The sequence below is a fragment of the Vulpes lagopus genome, chromosome 4, assembly GCF_018345385.1.
Source record: "Vulpes lagopus strain Blue_001 chromosome 4, ASM1834538v1, whole genome shotgun sequence".
Lineage (NCBI taxonomy): Eukaryota > Metazoa > Chordata > Mammalia > Carnivora > Canidae > Vulpes > Vulpes lagopus.
The window spans coordinates 67,788,391-67,804,561 of record NC_054827.1 but is presented as its reverse complement, the minus strand read 5'-3'; the positions used below and the strand labels follow the sequence as shown (position 1 = coordinate 67,804,561).

The 16,171-nt window shown below is 39.2% G+C and overlaps 1 protein-coding gene across 4 annotated transcripts in view; it reads left to right on the top strand.

The window, feature by feature from the left end:
• PPIP5K2 (diphosphoinositol pentakisphosphate kinase 2) overlaps positions 1 to 16,171 on the top strand; it is a 99,117-nt gene that overhangs the window by 75,827 nt on the left and 7,119 nt on the right. The window contains exons 32-33 of one of the 4 annotated variants that reach the window (XM_041751183.1): positions 10,714 to 10,771; positions 12,074 to 12,089. The exons of 1 other annotated variant lie outside the window; for it this stretch is intronic. In XM_041751183.1, coding sequence (XP_041607117.1) covers positions 10,714 to 10,736 — 23 coding nt within the window. In that variant the 3' untranslated portion in view covers positions 10,737 to 10,771; positions 12,074 to 12,089. Of the gene's footprint in view, positions 1 to 10,713; positions 10,772 to 12,073; positions 12,146 to 16,171 lie in introns of those variants that run through there. 2 more of the 4 variants (XR_005987211.1, XM_041751182.1) reach the window with 2 other exon arrangements.

Sequence of the window (16,171 nt, the reverse complement as noted above, 5' to 3'; positions counted from 1 at the left end):
GTGTTCATTAATATGACATCATTTAATCCTTGGCTTATCTGGACAGCGTAAACTGTTGGGATCACTTCTGTGATGGCTCAGCAGTTCCCTCTCTCCCCTCTGATTCTCATAAACTGTCCCTAGAGCCATCACCACCAGCAGCATTCTTACCCATGGGGACAATTTTTCTATTCCTTCTTAAAGGAGTCGCTTGTCCTAAGGAGTCCCAAGTAGAAACAGCTCTCCCTTTGTATAGAATCATGGGTACCAGACTGTTGTCTTGTGAAGTTTTCTTTATATGGGTCAAATTTTTTTTGAAGATCTACTCTGTTTTCAGAGAATGGAGAACTATTTAAGGTCTATTATTTTATACCATATATAAATTATTTCTCGATTATTTTTTAGATTTTCTGTAACTTTCCTTTGGGCCATGTGCTTATTCATGACTTGAGAGAGAGGTAAATGAAACTTCCCACCTAGATATTTTCTTCTTTTTTGTCTGATTTTTATTTTTTTCTATGTTGTACGTGGCTGTGTTTTCTGTCGCATATGAATTCATGACCGCTAGCTAGACTTCCAATGTTTATCCCTTTAACATCTTTTGTTGGTGTTGTGTGTTCCATTGGACATTTTTGCCCTGCAATTTAAAATGTCAGATATTAAGATATGACTTAACGTTTTATTGTAGCTTGCATTTGCTTTGACACACCTTTATCCATCCCTGGATTTTTTTTATATTTTTGTCACTTTGTTTAGATATTTTAAATAGCATATAGTAAGTTTTGCTTTGTGATTCAATTTTAGGATTCCTCTTATTTCATACATCAGTGTAGTCTTTTTATATGGAATACATCTTTGCTTTTAGGTAAATGCTTTCTATCTTTATTGCTTTTGTTTTTAATCTTTTTGTAAAAGAATACTTTTCATTGCAAGAAAGAAAAACTCCAGTTGAAACTTAAAATCATAAGGAAGTTTATTTATTTATTTTTTAAAAGATCTTATTTATTCATGAGAGACTGAGAGGCAGAGACACAGGCAGAGGGAGGAGCAGGCTCTATGCAGGGAGCCTGATGGTGGGACTCGATCCTGGGACTTCAGGATCGCGCCCTGGGCTGAAAGCAGGTGCTAAACCACTGAGCCACCCAGGGATCCCCCATAAGGAAGTTTATTAGGTGTTTCTGTGGTGGAATGAGCTCCAGCCACAGTACTCTGAGTCATACTGTCATTGGGGACCCAGGTTCTCTCCCTCACACCTATAGCATAGTACAAGCTTTATCCCAAAGCTGTTTTCCCTCATGTTTGCAAAATGGCTGCCTGTGGTAGTCAGAGTTATATGTTCCCTTGTTCGAGTCCAGCACAACAAAACTTGAGGAAAATTCTCCCTTAACCATAGTAAATCTTTCATTTCAATGTGATGGGGCCAAACTCATTTGGTCATCTATCCACTCCTGGATGAATAACATTTTCTAGGAGAATTCCATAGGTTTGTTGGCTCTGGAGCTGATGATGGGGTTAAGTTCCCCCAAAAGCCTCGGCACTGTGGTTAGCTTGGACCAATTAATGCTTTGTTGTGGAAGGCTATTCTGTGCATAGTAGGGTGTTTCGCGATATTCCTCTGTTAAGCTGCAAGAGTTGAGGTAGTCAATTAAGACAATGGGCCAAAGTGAAAATAATCAAGTCTCTGATTACTTACTGTGGTAATATAAGCAAGAGGCCATAAGGAAAAGTAGTACTGGCTCCTACTGTCCTTCCTTCCCCCTTGCCCCACCCCACCCCCACACCGAACGGCACTTGGCAAGGGTCAATCCAATGCCATGCAATGCAGATGGAGGAAACTGTCTCACTGCTGAGGAGCCCTGAGCAAAAGGTTCCTGTGATTTTGTGAACCCAGGGAACTAGGGACAGGGAGAGAAAGAAAGGCTACAAGTGCAGAAAACTGTGGAGACAAGTACCTTGGCCAAGACCTCTGCCCAGTAGGAAGGTCTCAGTGGAGACACCTGCACATGGCCTTAGCCAAGGTCCCTGAGAAGGAGGCCTGTGGATGGAGGTGTCAGGGCTAGGAATGCAGATAGAATGCAGATATGGTGGCCTTTGGTGTCCTGAGTCCTTGACTATAACTCCCTTCAAGACTATGTGGAAAAGATAGCTTTCCCTCATAAAGCCTACCATGCAAAGCTTTTGTAATTGCCCATGATAAGGCCTGAAAGATTATACATAGAATTTTGGCCTAAAGTCAGTCTCCTCATCCTGGTCTCTAGCCTAAAGGCCAATAACTACCCCACACACACACACAAAGAGTCAGAAGTGTCTCTAGACGTTGCCAGATCCCCTGGAGAAGCAGAATCACTCCCAGTTAGGAAGCCCTCCTTTAAGCACATGAGCATATGAAGAAAGGATGACATATGCCCAAAATTAAGGTTCTGTTAGAAAGAGGAGTTGAGGGATGAATAAAGGGTGAGTAATCAACAGTAGACCCTACACTGCGATTTCATTATATTATCTGTGTTTGCAATAGTTCCCTTTGTTCCACTAGTGGTTTTCTTCTTAACTGTAATTTTGATTTATGTATTTCATTTTTTAGATGCTATTGACTCCCTGCTATGAGCAGTGTCCAATTAGTATACTTTTTTCTGCCTTTCCTTTAGAGCAGTTTTATTATTACCTTGGTTCTCCTTGTGTTTAGTTTTATACCCATAAATATTTTATGCCATTATTACATGGTTATCCATTTAAATGCCGTATTTTGAACCCCTGATTAATCAAGATGAAATCATTTCCACAATATGCCCTCTTGGCCTTCTCTCAGTTTCGCTTGCCTCTTTTGTACTCCCTCTGGTGTGGCATCTGTTTGGGGGATGACTTCTCCATTTCTTTCCTGAACTCTGTTAACTCCTATTGCGTTTCCTTTGGTTGTGTTTCTGATCACATCTTACTTCCGGGTAAACTTTTTGTTGCCCTAAGTTGAGTTATGACAGTATATATCTATCTATTCCTATATTTCATATGCTCAGTGGATTCATTTTTTTCTGTTGAATGGTTTTGTCAACAATGGTTTCATCTGCTATTGTTTCTCCTGTTCCTGTCCTCCTTTTCTTGGCATGTCTGTGCAAGTACCATGCAGGTTCGTTTTCATTTATCACTCATCTTGAAATAAGTTTCTCTCTGGCTGACCTCTTTGCTACACATCCATATGGCAGGTAGTGCAGTATTTTGGACTAACAGTTCTTCCTGGGTAATAGAGGAGCTACTTAGAACAGAGCTGTGGTTCTGTGACAGCTGCTTTAGCCTTTTATTCTCTCCAGCAAACAATAATTGACAACTGCAGAGCCATGCCCCTTTGGAGCCTCTTTGCTGCACTCCTGTCTCATCCACAGACAGCTTCTTGGAAGTGACATGTCTGTGTTTCCTCCTTTGGCCTTGCCTCTCTTGCCATTCCGTGGCACCAGGCGGGATGCAGAAAACTGCCGATTGCTGGTGCTCACCCCATTTCCATTGTTTCAGACAAGAAATTGGTTGTGTCCTTCAGAAGATGCCAGCAATGTTGGAGTCTTTGGGTCTGATGACTTTGAGATGCTGCAGATAGAAGCAGCCTCTCCAGGCATCTTCCTGTTAGATCTGTATTTCATTTGTCAGCTCTTTCTCATAAAGTCATGTTTTCTAGTTTTGTTGAAGGCAGTTTATATCTCTGTTCTATATGATTTCTCCATTTTCAAATGGAGTATCACTTCTTTTTTTCTTACTCTTCTTTGACAAGAAAGAAGGAAGAGGAAGAAAAGGAGAAGATTTTGTTTTCTTAACACAGTATTTTTTAAATGAAGTTAATAATGCCATTTGCCTAAAGTCCAGTGTTGTCAGAATCAAATGAAATGGTAATTTGGTAAACTGCAGAAGGAAGAATAAATTTGAAGCATTATTTGTGTTCTTTTGTTGTAATGGAGTTGTATATAGTCCAAGTGTCAACCAGGCCTCTGTTTTCAATGGCATTTCAGCATTTTTGCAGTCAAGGATGTTCAAGACAGCTCCCAATAGTCTTTCATGGTTGCTTTTGTTGCCACGGGAACAGTCTGCCTAGTAACATTCTGACAAACCAAAAAAAAAAAAAAAAAAGAAAAAGAAAAGAAAAAAATCAAGGTTATTTTGGCATCTTATCCATTTATAAAATCTTTAAAATAAGACAAAACATTCCTTCTTAAAGCAGTGTAAAAAAAAAAAAAAACACAGTATTTAACAAAATGAGGGTTGCCCTCCCACCCATCCATCTCCTGTCATGTGTTGTGTGAATGACACAATTGTGTGATCCTGGTAGGATAATGGATGTATGGTTTAGGTACCCATCTTAAAGCCCTTACAAGGATGTATCTTGAAGAAAGTAGGCTACTTTTCATCCTATGTGACGTGCTTCACGAGTACTTGAAATATAAAAGATGATTTAAACAAAAAAAAACCAATGTGCTTTCTGAAAGTGTTTTGCTACTTTAAGAAACTGTAGTTTTTTCTCAAACTGGTCAAATTGAATAGAATGCTCAGTGCTAAAGGTGAATGGATGGTTAGATGAAAAAGTGAAAGGAAAATAAAATTAAGGAGAGGTGAGCCAGGATGAAAGAACATAGGTTTTTACCACTGTATTACCAAAACAACATTGCGGATGTGAAGAAACTGGAGGCCAGATAATAAAGACTGTCACTGTACATAGAAAGGCTAATTTGTCCTATAGGAAAACAAGACCTGGGAGTCCCAAATGCTATAACTCAAAACAGTTTTGTGTACCTGATTTTTTATTGATCACTTAGAAACCTTTTTGAAAGTTTCTAATAAGCCATATGCAACATCTACCTCCTTTTTGAACACTAACGTACTTAGATGGGCATAACTAAAATAAGAATTAGTGGTACTGATGTCCATCACTACTCCTCCTTGCTCCCCAGATGCTCTTTTAAGGAACTGACTGTTCATGCAGTTGATGCTACAATACTTGTAATTATAATCTTAGAATTATCTCCTCGAGAATATTTAGTAGCTTTCACGTATTACCCTGAGTGCATTTACTCCTAGATAATAGTTGATATTGTAAATGCAAACTATATATTAGCCTAAACAGTATAGAATATAGTCATAGAAATGTTTTACAGCAAGAACAAGAAACAAATTATACCCAGTTTATTGATGTTGGAGTACTGTCAATCGTGTGAAAGCAGATGACTAATAGGAAATCTTTGAGTGTGTGGAATATGTTATATTTCTACTACCTGTGCATTGTTACCTTGTCTGGTGGTTTAAATGGACAGCTGCAGTTATTCTGTAAAATGATCTTTGAGGTTCTCAGCCCTTTTTACAGCCTATGATGATGCGATTCTAAGAAAGTTCTTTTCATTGTTACCCTCTGCCTTCTATATTCTGACCTATACTGCAACCACAAATATGTATCTGTCTTGTTGTATGAGTAACAGTAGACCTGATACCATCATAACATGGTTATAACTCATTTTGACAAAAAAAAAATCATCCCTAAAAAACTAGAGTTACTCCATGTAATCAGATGACCTCATATTACTGAGTTGTGCCAGGAGGCAGAAAAGTGGGTTGCTAAGTAAGGGATGGGAATTTGGGAGGAGCTTATCTCCTCAAAATCTTCACCTACGTGCTAGATACAGTGTCTGAAATGTCAACAGTGGAGATCATATGGCGAAAATCATTGAGAAAGCTCAATGAACTCCCTGCCAGACACATAGATAGCCTCTTTTAAAATGCAAATACCCTTGGAAGGCTTACATCATTAATCTGGCCATTAACCCCATAATTTATCAAATGCTTTTCTCACAGTCATCTGAGAAAGGCATTTCTTCACCAACTGTGTGCTGGATGCGGATTATAAACCCATTACTGTGCTAAGCCCCAGTGGTATGGGAAGTCCTGCTAGCATTCGTCCAGGAATTTACTGTCTTTTGGGGACCAAGTGCTCTCAAGCTACACAGAGAATTACTGGCAGAATGAGTAATTAACTCTTAAATTCCAAACACTTAAAAATTCTGGATAAAATATTTATTTTGGAAAAGCATGTAACAGCTCAAAAGCAAGATGTTAAAACCAGAAGGTACCAGAAACAAAAGAAATCAGCCGCTAAATCAAGCTTGAAGTCTTTTTGTCTGAGGGACTTAAAGGGTACCTCAATCCCCAATTTCTCAGGGATAATTTATTCGATCAGCATGAGCTATATATAGCAAAGGGTACTCTTGAGGAAGTATGAGAGGGACTGAGGTTGCAAACTGTATGCACGGCAAGTCGCTGGAGCTGGGCTCCATTCATAAAAGACAGCAAGAAAGAGGGGCTCTGACACTGTGCAAACTGGAATTGTAAACTCTCATTACTACTCCTTGTCTGGAAAAGCTTTGCAAATCCACAAAAAGATGCAAATGCTGAAACTCACCATTGGGACACTTTCACAATCCAGGGCACGCACACTCCCACAATAGGAAATCACCCTGAAAAGAATCTCACCATTAAAAAACAACTTGCAAATCCCATGAGAAAACCACAGGAGACATTTGGCATCCTAGGAGACTTTTTATCCGAGGAAGTAGATGGTGGTGTGTTATTGTGGCCTAAAAGGAACAGAATCAGGCTGAGGCGGGAGGAGATAGTTAAAGGGGAAGATAGGAAAGGCAAACAATGGTGGCTTCATAAATGAGCCTGAGGTGGCATTGAGTGGGAGGCTTTAATTTAGGGGGCTTAAAGAATTTCATTAACTTTGGAGTATAAATGACTGGAGACGGACGCTTTCCGTGCGAATACAGTCTCAGAGTGAACTCTGATGAAGTGGCATTCTGTACATTGTGGTAGCTTTTCAAAGTAAGTGACGTTGAGCTAACATTATAACATGAAGTTTAAAAAGGTTTTAAGTCATTTTTATTCCAGTAACCTAGTAAGATTGTTCTCATTTGTTCATTGTCTCTTCCAGTTAGTATTCTTTGGTGTCTTTGCATAATTGTAATTATCGGGCCACACACAGAAAATTTTGTTTTTCTTGGGTTCTTTACTCCATATTACATGACCTTGTCCTATGAGCCATGGTATTTATCACAGTCATAATTATCACTTTAAAATCTTTACTTCATTTAATTTTTTAAAATTTTATTAAAATATAATATATATTTATATATGTTGTGTATATATTATAATATATGTAATATATAATATGTATATATATTATATATACATATAATATATATATATATACACACACACACATTAGGTCCCATTAGGTCAAATGTTACTAAATGTAACAAAAAATCTTCACCTTGCTTCCTCTTTTTTTCTTTGACCTCTGCCCACATGTACCCCAGGTCTCATTTTCTAAAGACATCTCCTTACAAGTTTTCCAGTTCTTTCTTCAGATATTCACCTCCACATTTCTATATTGATGATCTTATACAACTGTGTTTTGATCACATCAGTTTTAGATATTATCTGTTGACTTATTATGCTGGTTAAGTAAGAATTTACCTTTCTAAACTCTACTTTTCCTTCCTACTCTCTAACAATGCTGTTAAATCACTAATCGGTGCATATACCATATGTGGCTGCGTAAATATTGCTTATTGCTAAGCCAAGTAGTGTGCTCTAATTGTTCCCTTTCTTGTAAAATACTTGTTTCTTCTTGAAACTTTCAGTGGTTTCCATTCAGTGCATGTATTATGAGTCCTTTAAATTCTCCTGTGGCTATGTAAAGCAGAGTTCAATATTATTTTCAACAATCAGGTAACTGATTACATTCAGTTTTCCCCCTGAACGGCTCCTTCTTGTGTCTTGTCAGTAGGATGACTTTAGAAGTTGGGCACACAAAACCAGACAAAAACAATGACAGATACTCTGGAGTCAATCCGATGACATCTTACTGTCACAAAGAGTTGTATGGTCCTACCAGTCAGGAAAAATTCGAAATGAAGGAAGGATTCATAAAGTTCAGTTCTTAGATTTAGGGGAATAATTATACTTGAAGAAGGACCAACGAAATTCAAAATCCCAAGTCACATAGCCAATTACATAGAGGTGGCCAACTCACAGACTTCTTTGAAGAGACAGAAAAATTAGGTAACGTGTATTTTCAATCTAAGAGATGCAGGCTTCCTTCTTAAGGCCATGGCATACTGGGTATAGCCGCAAGGTACTGTGCTCATCAAAGTGGAAGGCAAGTGGAAGGCATCATCATCCCATCCTCACCTAGTCCCAGGTCTTAAAACAGAAAGAAACTTTGAACACGCTAACAAGATGACCATAAAAATGGGATACTGGCTTCAATATTTTGTTGTTGGGTAACAGTTTTTGCCTAGGTAAGAAAGAACCATTTATCTCTTAACCTTGGGAAGACTTAGAATTAAGGTAGAGGAATATTTAAGGAATCAAACTTACAGTAACTTTCTGTTGTTGTTAACAAATCTCTGCAGCTTTGAGTTTTAAGTAACTGTAGTATCTGAGAAGACCTGGCTAATTAGAGTTAATAAATCAGCCTTGTGGTTCTCATTTAAGGTATGTGGTTGATTCGATTTGACATCGAAATTATTAAATTTATAAGGATTATATGAGAACCTTGGAATATTTGTCACACATTTAAAGTATTTAAAATGCAGCTTATAAAGCTTACACAAGTCTTGCGAACCAAGCTACTAAAGGGGACTGAAGATTGATAAAAAGGATCCCTCAAAAGTGATTAAAAGTTACTAGGTTTACACACACAATGCTATAATCTTTTTTAAAAAATAATAAATTTATTTTTTATTGGTGTTCAATTTACAACATACAGAATAACACCCAGTGCTCATCCTGTCAAGTGCCCCCCTCAGTGCCCGCCACCCATTCACCCCCCCGCCCCCCGCCCTCTACCCCTTCCACCACCCCTAGTTTGTTTCCCAGAGTTAGGAGTCTTCATGTTCTGTCTCCCTTTCTGATATTTCCTACCCATTTCTTCTCCCTTCCCTTCTATTCCCTTTCACTATTATTTATATTCCCCAAATGAATGAGACCATATAATGTTTGTCCTTCTCCGATTGACTCATTTCACTCAAATGCTATAATCTATAAGTCAACTTTAAGTGCTTGGTAATTCCGGACTTGTAACTTTATTCAATTGAACATTTTATTTTATTTATTTATTTATTTTAAGATTTTATTTATTTATGATAGACATAGAAAGAGAGAGAGAGAGGCAGAGACAAGCTCCATGCCGGGAGCCCGACACGGGACTCAATCCCAGGACTCCAGGATCACACCCTGGGCCAAAGGCAGGCGCCAAACCGCTGAGCCACCCCTCAATTGAGCATTTTAAAAACCAAAGTGTTCTCTGAACGATCTTTCTTGTGCTCCCACGCTGCCCTTGATGACATTACAGAGCTCAATTAACAGAGTCCGCTGCCCTTTGCCGCATTCTGGGCCCCTCCTCTTTGAGCCTACCTCCTCTGCTTCCCTGCCTTAGCTCTTAAGTTTCCCACATTCTTTGCCCGGGTCCTTCTATGAATCGCATGGCTGCACAGTCACTCTCAGAGGACTCAGAGTTCCTCCAGGAAAGAAAACGGGTGAATATAGAGGGCTGAGTGAGAAGCAGATGTATCAGAGAAAACCACCGGGGTCTGTACACGGCCTTTCCCTCCAGCCCCATCCCCTCTTTGCCTCCCCCTGAACCATGTGCCCCAAGCCCTCCCTACTTCCTGGAGTGGCTTGTTTGCTTTGGGTTCCCCATCTGCAGTGACTTGCCCTTGCCTCTGCTCTTTAAATCCAGCAACACAATGTGGTGTGCTTTCTCCTTTCCATAAATCTGTTGCCACCTCTCACCTGATGTTCTTTTCATTCATATGCACTTTCTAGCTTATTATATATATATATATATATATATATATATATATATATATATATATATATATTTCCTTTCTTGTCCTTTTCGAGTGGTTGGGGAGGGAAGTGTGGATACATTGCCAGAGTTCGACTTTCGTTAACAGGAAATCTCATTTTCACAATAGGTTAATAGTCTATGAGATCCATCTACCATAATTTGTTTAAATGTTTGTTATTATAGAGACTTTAAAGAGTCTCCTCTTTTATAGAGTCTCCTCTATTATAGAGACTCCTTCCTTTTCTTTCCTGTCAGCTCGTTGTTGTTATTTTGGTTTTTTTTCTGATAAATTATTTCCTGGCAGTAAAACACAAAAGGTGGAATCGTGAGGTTGAAAGTTGTAAAGTGCTACACTGTGGGGCAGTCAAAAAGTATGGGTTTTGATATGAACTATAGTTTAACTCCTGATTCTGCTTATTGCTATTTGTGTGAGAAGCGATTTGTTGTTTTGATCCGCCTGAGTCTCAGAACCCAAATTCAGATTAAGACAGAATGTATATTCCAAAAATCAAAATGCTCTGCAAAGTATTTTACTAGTAAATAGTAAATAAAAGTAAATAAGATGTAAAATAAGTATAAATATGGCTTAAAAATAAAAAGTAAAGTAGTCTCCTTGGTGTTAATCTCCTTATAACCTCTTTAACAAATTTAATTTCATTTTGGACTGTTTTCCTTTCTTAAAAAGTCTCTAATTTTGACAATTTCTATGTTTCAAATCACTTCTAAGTTTTATCAAACCGCGCACACCCTCAAGGCTCCCTAGGGCATGTATCTGAAATTTGAACAGTGTTCTTGGCACCTAATTAGACCTTTGCAAGTGGTATTATAGTAAAAACAAATTCTTTCTCTAACAGCCTTTGCAATTCATGTAAAGTGATTATACCTTTCTGGACTCTTGCCAGCTCTGAGAAGGTGAGTAAAGTAAGCATGAACAGGAGGACGGTTTCCTTGCCTCACTGTCCTACTTGTGTTACTAACAAGTTGATTGCTCAGACTGCACAGAATAGGTTCCTAGCGGGGTGTGAGGGTGGCTCCCTCAGTGGCTCAGGTCATGACCCCTGGGTCCTGGGATAGAGCCCCACATCGGCTGGCTCCCTGCTCAGCGGGGAGTCTGCTTCTCCCTCTCCTGCTCTCTCTCCCCCTACCCCCCTACCCGCTCATGTTCTTTATCTCTCTCTCTCAAATAAATTTTAAAAATTAAAAAAAAATAGGTTCGTAGCTTTTCCATTTCCATTTTCACTTTGAAGAGACCAGTTTACTACAGCATTTTTTTTTTTTTTGGTTTTTGCTTCCCTGTCCTCAGACTACAGATGAAGCATTGACTGTTTCCTTGAGTAAACATTCCGCTTTCACTTGGCACCTTTATTAGAAAGAAAAGCACAAGTGAAATCACAAGTGAGCAAACGGGGGTTGTCAGGAGAGCATCCGAAAGGAATGTAAACTGAATTATATTTTTCTGAATGTTACTCGTATTGCCGGAAACGAACGACACAATTTTAAGAACACTAAACCTGTATATTATTCACGTGATCAAAGAGAGCAGAAGTCCCAGTCAAGTAATTCAACTACAGGCCTTTCATTTGAATAGAGACATACTCTTTTCAACTTCATCATAAATTATTTTGCCAAGCTCTTCGAGGAGCCTGGGGAGGTTAGCAGAGCATGTATGATTGTTCTTACTGGACAGATAAGGAAGTTGACGTCCCAAGAGTTGGCCAGTGGAAACGCAGTAAGTCAGTGACATAGCTGGAAAAAGAATGCAGGCACCCCAGCTCCTGGGCATTTTTGTCGCACAGAACCGTCTCTTGATGATCATCTCTCTCACTGTTTATTGCTTCAACTAGCTCACCTCACGGGGTGGCTGAGGTTCCCAGGGACTATCATCTGCAGTTTGTAATTCATGATGCATTTATTGAAAAGACATATATATCTCAAATCAGAAGTATTTTAGTGCACAGAAATTCTGGTAGCTTGACTGGGTTTCAGGAGCCTTCATTCAAGAAATAGATATGCTCAATCTGGTCTTTCATTTATTCAGCCTGTATCTCCACTCTGACTGCAAAGTGGTCACGGGAAGAGAACGGAGGACAATCTGGGAAGGCCTGTCTGTCTCATCCCTGTTCTCCACTAGCGCACCTCCTCGTCACCTTCCTCTAACCTCTGTTGCTTCATAGGTAAAACTCAGAATAATATCTTCTTTTGCTGCCTTCTCAGGCTGTTTGTGTTAAGCAACACTAGGATGAAATATGAGAGAACGCTTGGTAGACTGCAAAGCACCCCACCAAGGTAAGATGCTGTTCTTTCCTCAATGCCACAGAACAGGTGAAGAGATACCTCATAGGTTATAGAAGAGCAGAAGTGGGAGCCCATTTCAGACATTTCAGCCTGAGCTGTTGGCAGGATTTATTTGCTTGAATGATACAAGTTGACCTTTAGTAAAAATTTCCACCATGAAAGCAATTCAATGGTGGCAGTTCACAATCAGCCGGGCGTCTCTTTACAAAGTACCAAAGTACACCAGTTAGAGCTGGTTGGAATTCCCAGTCTCTAGGGATGAGAGGAATAGGGAGCAATCTGTAAGATTAAACCTGAGTTCACCGTAATTTGGTAGTTTACGACTTGCTTTTAGACTTTCTATCTGGCTGCTGGATTTTCAAAGTCTCGTACCTTAAGTAAAGAGTATTCTTTTGAAAGAACAATAATTTAGACAACTCTACATTTGTGTGTATCTGCATGCATGCAGGTCCTCATGTAGGCTAGAACTAAATGTGGTATAATATAAGTTTAGATTTAGGTTTCCTGTTCCAGTTGGGTAGAGAGAAAGGGGACCAGAGCCTGCCAAGTGAATATGCATCTGAGGGCAGGTTGTATCTGGGGTAGTTTAAATGTCCCAGTGCTTTAACTGCCCTGAGGATATATATCAAAGTGGCCATTTCTCCCCACTCTGCCTGACGTTTGAAGCTCCTTTACTGGAGCATTCTGAGATCAGAAATTTGGATCAATATGTAGGGGAATAACAGAGAATAGGAAAGAGGAAGAAAAGGAAAGAGAAATGAATTTTAAGTCAAAAAAGTGCCATAGGAAGTAACTGTTTTTCCATTGGCAGGATAACTTATTTTCTAATATATGTGAACACTCTGTAGTGTATTATTAGCATCAGTGTGGCCCTTTAAGAAAATTACATAAGCGACATTGGTCAAGTCATTAAATGATAGTGTTCAGAGGTCCCTTAAGCATCTAGTAGTTTTGCAAATGACCTTTCTGGATCAGAATAGCCCAGTGTCATGCCACTTAAGTAGAAAAATAGGCTTAATTTTTCAATTTTCTGATAGAACAATTATTTATGATTAATAAAACTGATATGAGAAATTAATGCCACTTTCTCCGTCAAACACATTTTTTTGAGAGTGGATTGCACTACGTGTCTCACAAAAAAAGTTTAGAAATGGTTTTACTTCCATAGTACTTATAGTGTAGCAAGTCCCTGTGACTAAGAACTAAAAAACAAAAGCATACACCTATTTCTGTTCTTTTATGACTACTCTCTTGCTCTAATCTTTGCTAACCTCACCCAAAATACAGCCTGTCCACATGTAATGTTGGTAGGAGTAGCCCTTTTTGAATGGTTGGTAATATGCTGTTCATTTACCACTGGATAGTTATTAATGCAGGTCCTCTGGATGTTATTAGCAATTACTTGGGGAAAAAAGTTCAATGATTAATTAAATCTGGGAATAAGCTTAGATTAAACAAAGGCAAATGAGGTTCATTAATGCGGGCGTCCTTCAGAGCCTTTAAAAATGATAACAAGTTTGTGATTCTTCTGATGGGGAGTTTAATAGACAGTGTTTCCCCAAATGCATTTGACCTTAAACTTCTTTTCTCATGAAGGCATCTCTTGGGGAGGAAAGATAAGTTACCAATTGACATCAGCATGGATATTAGGAAGGCCTTTAAAATGGTCAGCTCTGGATTAGAATCAGACAGTTCTAGTCCTAGCTCAGCTACTTATTAACTGTGTCCCTGGACATGTCACAAAAACCTTTCTGGGTCTCAATTTCCTCCTCTGTAAGTAAGAGTAAAAATACTTCAAACTATCATCAAAAGAATTAAAAAACAAAAAAGCAAAAAAAAAAAAAAAAAAAAAACTATGCCAAAGTGCCCTGTAAATTGCAAGGCATTTTGAATATAAAAACATCACAAAAATAATGGGTAGAGCATTAAAAGTTGGTCTAAGAATGTCTGACCCACTCGTTTTTGTTTTTTTTTTATGTGCTTTGACATTAGATGAATGATAATGTAAATGATCAGACTTCCTGATTCAACAAAGAAGAGTTATTCTCTCCCAAACCATTCAGGTAGTGAAGTATTATTAGCTTTAGGAGAAACAACTATAAGCTAATGAGGCAAAGGTTTCCATGCGGGTCATTTTTTAACAGTATCACATGTGAATTCTTACATGGGGCTTACTGAACTAGAAATGATAGGTGTTAAAGAGTAAGCTTCATTACCGTTGATGAACTATCAGACTAGAACTTTTCTCACTTGGATCAGCAGTAAAATACTTGGAAATGAGGAAAAGAAAATTATGTAAGTAAATAGCAAGATGGTTTTGAGTTTCCTCCTAGCATCAGCCAGATGGCCGGTGGAGATCATAATAACCCCATGAAATGACAACATGCAGGTTGGAGAAGAGGAAGGAAGCAGAGGGCCTAAGATCTCTAACGTGACTGAAATAGAGGGAATTAGTTCTCTGCTAGAGAAACAGGACGATGTGATAAGAGGTTTGGAGCTAGGTAGCCTAGGATCAAGTCCTGGTCCTCCTGCTGGTGTATAAATCATCTGTAAAATGGGTATACAAATGGTACCCCTTTCCTGCAGTTGTTGTGAAGATTAAATGAGTTAATGGACATAAAGTTTAAGAAACCACAATCCAAAAGGTGTGTAATGTTAAGCTTGCAATTCATATATTCAACACCAGCTGGCAGGGTGGCCATCCAAGGTCAGGTTGCCCAGAAGTCCCACAGGTGAACCCCTGTGAGTACCTGAAGTACAGGATAACCGAATTCTGGAAGGTTTCTGTGGAAATAAGAATAATTTAAAGCTTCCATGCAAATACTTTTATACATGGTCACATAAATATGTATATAAAAGAAGAGCTTTTTTAAAAAAGAAAAGCTTAAATAAAATACATCCAATGACCATTAATTGCTTTCTGTCACTAATTATTCAAATCATGGTTCCACGGTGTACTAGGCGAATAAGCTTGGACAAGTGACTTACCTTTCCTATGCCCCAGTTTTCTTATCTGTAAAATAATACATGCATTTGACAAAATTTTGTTGAGCCACCGTGTGTCAGGCATTGCTCTAGCAGCTGCAGATATATCACTTTTTAAAAGGACAAAAAATCCTGCCTGTGAGATGCTCTCTCCAGTAACTAGAGTCTAGTGAATAATCAGAGAACCTGTATCATTTAAGATCAGACACTGGTTGTATACCAGGCCGTTCGGGTGAGACTCTCTATCTCTGTTTTCACCAAATCCCCAGAGGCCTACAACTAAATCATGGGTTCACAGTATCTCTGCATATTTCAGAGGCCACTGACACAGTACCTGCAAAGAGTTGTCAAGCCCTGCAAGCCTCAGCTCAATATCTACCACAAGCATGTAAGAGAGCTCGGGTGTGTCTAAAGGAAGAATTGTTTTGAGAGAGAATCTATTGTTTTGAGAATCTATCGTTTTGAGAATTGTTTGAATCAACTGTTTTGAAAGAGAGACGGTTGCTGGAGGACTGAGCATCCACGGTGAAGAGTGGGCAATATTCCTTGTCACCTACGTGAGAAGGGGACCTTCGAGAGAAGCACTGGGAAGGCTTGACACCCGTCTCCCAAAATCAAAGCACATTAAGGTCATGTGAGAGGCCGTGGCCGCTTAGGCCTGAGGTGGCCGAGCTGAGAGAGGAGAGCTGAACTGCACGCAAAGTACATTTCTTTGCTGACTAGCAGAAAAGCATGAGTGTTTCTCATGGGCAAGACGTGAACTCCAACTATGTGAAGAACCCCTATCTGGAAAGATGATCTGATCCCCACTGTGAAAAGATCGCCGGAGGCCCATTAGGGTTTTCAAGAGTTTATTTGAGCAGGCGTGGACTGGCATGAAGCCGTGCAAGGAGCACTCCCCGGACAAGACTTGAGGGGAAAGGCTTTTCTAGAAGAGACCTGGAGGGAAAGCAAAGGAATTATCAGAGTGGCTACAGCTTAAGTGGTTGCCTCATGATAGGAACAACCAGTTGGCTGTTTGTGCGTGGTTGT